The sequence below is a fragment of the Excalfactoria chinensis genome, chromosome 6 (assembly GCF_039878825.1).
Source record: "Excalfactoria chinensis isolate bCotChi1 chromosome 6, bCotChi1.hap2, whole genome shotgun sequence".
NCBI lineage: Eukaryota > Metazoa > Chordata > Aves > Galliformes > Phasianidae > Excalfactoria > Excalfactoria chinensis.
The window spans coordinates 2,875,049-2,877,100 of NC_092830.1; the positions used below are offsets into that span (position 1 = coordinate 2,875,049).

General features: G+C 57.7%; 1 protein-coding gene across 1 annotated transcript; it reads right to left on the reverse strand.

Annotated features, from left to right (window-relative positions):
- Nucleotides 1-1,437: 1,437 nt before the first annotated feature.
- On the reverse strand, nucleotides 1,438-1,767 carry LOC140254009 (beta-keratin-related protein). Its single transcript, XM_072340180.1, has one exon. The coding sequence runs from the start codon at nucleotides 1,765-1,767 to the stop codon at nucleotides 1,438-1,440; it is 330 nt and encodes a 109-aa protein (XP_072196281.1).
- Nucleotides 1,768-2,052: the final 285 nt, after the last annotated feature.

Consider the following 2,052-nt stretch of genomic DNA (forward strand, 5'->3'; position numbering starts at 1 on the left):
ATCTGTCTTAAAGTGAGGGTGGTCACCGAATGGAAAGGAGGGCCCCGAGAAGCTGTGGACTTGACATCCTTTGAGGTACTGAAACCTGGCCGGACTGTGCCCCCACCAACCAGCTCAAGCTGACCTTGCTTCAGCAGCTGTCTCGGACTGATCAGTCTCAAGAGGTCCCTTCAAACCTCCACAGTTCCCTAACTCTGCGTTACTTCTGTTACTCTTTCTTTCTGCTCCGCTTCGTTAGTTTTTCTCCTGCACACATGCACAGACGCGTGCGCACCCACAAACGCACACACACGCACAATGTAAGTAAATGAATTAAAAAAAAAAAAAAAAAGGAGTGATCCTCAGTCCTCAGAGCTGGGACCAGAAGCGCTTTCATGCTGATCTCTCCCAGACACCGTTCCCGTTTCAGCCACGCTCACGCCTTCTCAACCCGTAGGCTTGTGATTGTCCTGGGAACAGATGGAGCACCATGTTACTCGGCTTCCCCCGCCAGAGAGAACTTGGTCCTTTCCAACTAGCTTTGTCGAGCTCAGGAGTTTCTTCCTTGGTCAAACTGTCCCCTTTGTGGAGGAGACGGTGAAACGGACACAGTGTCTTTCTCTCTCCCAAAATGGAGTGCGGGAGAGTTTGCCTGTTTCACGCCTCCACTCCCGACTTTCCGTGTGTGACGGGACAGCTGGCTTGGGCCCTTGTGGATGGAGAAGGAGCTGGAAAGCTGCCTGTCTCGAGAACGGGTGAAATTCCTTGAGGAAAATGGAGTTGGGAAGCTGCCTGTCTTGTGAACGGTCGGTATGGCGTGAGTTGACTTTCTGGCTTGTTAGAAAAACGTTTCCTACCAAAGTAGCCCGAGACTGCATGGGTTCTTACCAACCCAGGAGGATCTCCTGTCCCTGCAGCAGTTAAAGCAGCCCAGGAACATTCCGCAGAAAATGCCGTCTCCCTTCACACTTGGCTGCGTGGCTCCTGAGCGGTGCCAGTGAGCAATGATCGTCCTTCCCAGAGAGCTCTCAGCGTGAAATGATCTTATCTCCCCCTGCGAGGAATGGAAGACTCTGCACTCTCAAAGCCCAGAAGTACAGAGTCCCCCAGAGTTTTGCAAGGAGATGAAGTCTGTTGCATACTGGGCTGGCGGGGGCTGGGCAAGGAGGGAGAAGGAAAGGAGACTCGTTTCCAAAGCTGATGCTCAATGTCTTTAATGGGAGAAGGAGAGGGACAGGCTACAGCTGAGAGCTTCAGCAGTGCCCTTTGGGCGTTCTGTAAAGCTCAGTGAAAGCGGAAGACCACGGAGAGTAAGCAGGGGAAAGAGGGCGGGCGATGAGCAGGAGAAGTCGGTGGGAACTCGGCTCCTCTGCAGGCCGTGGCCATGCCGTCAGGGCTGGCTCCAGGGCTGCCTTCAAGACCCGCGGTGCTCATGCGCAGGCAGCTGATCCACGGGCTTTAGCAGAAGACATTGCCACGTCCCAGAGTCCCACAGAGCCCACGGCCCAGCCCTGACCACCCAAAGCCCCCCAGCCCCAGGGAGCCCCCAGCACCGACGGGCACACTGCCAGCGCTGAGAGAGCTCCCCACGGCAGCCGACGCTGTGGATCCCACGGCTGTGCTCTGAGGGAAGGAGCTGAGGATTGGGCCCGGCAGCGTCACCACGACCGGTGGGGGCTGGATCGCTACACTGGAGTCGGCACAACGAAGGACACACGGCTCGTTGCAGCTGTTGGCAAGCGGGGCTGGGCCGCAGGCGGCTGTCTGGCACGGGCCGTAGCACGACATGTCTGGCGGAGGACGGAGGTGACTCTGCAAGATGGAGGGGAGAGTGAGCTGAGGGCTCGAGCTGCCGCTGAGGGCTCGAGCTGCCGCTCAAGGCGCTCTGGTGTCACGAGCCAAGAGCTGAAGGCCCTGCCGTGGCTGCTGACGGGGAGTGTGTGAGTATCTGGGTAGGCTGGGGATGGGTATTGGTGGGTAGGTTAGGGATGGCGGTCAGAGAGGGAAGCTCCTCCCGTCCAGCTGAAGCTCCTTTCCAGTCTGTCTTGTCCCTCCCCAGTGTGCCCAGCGGAG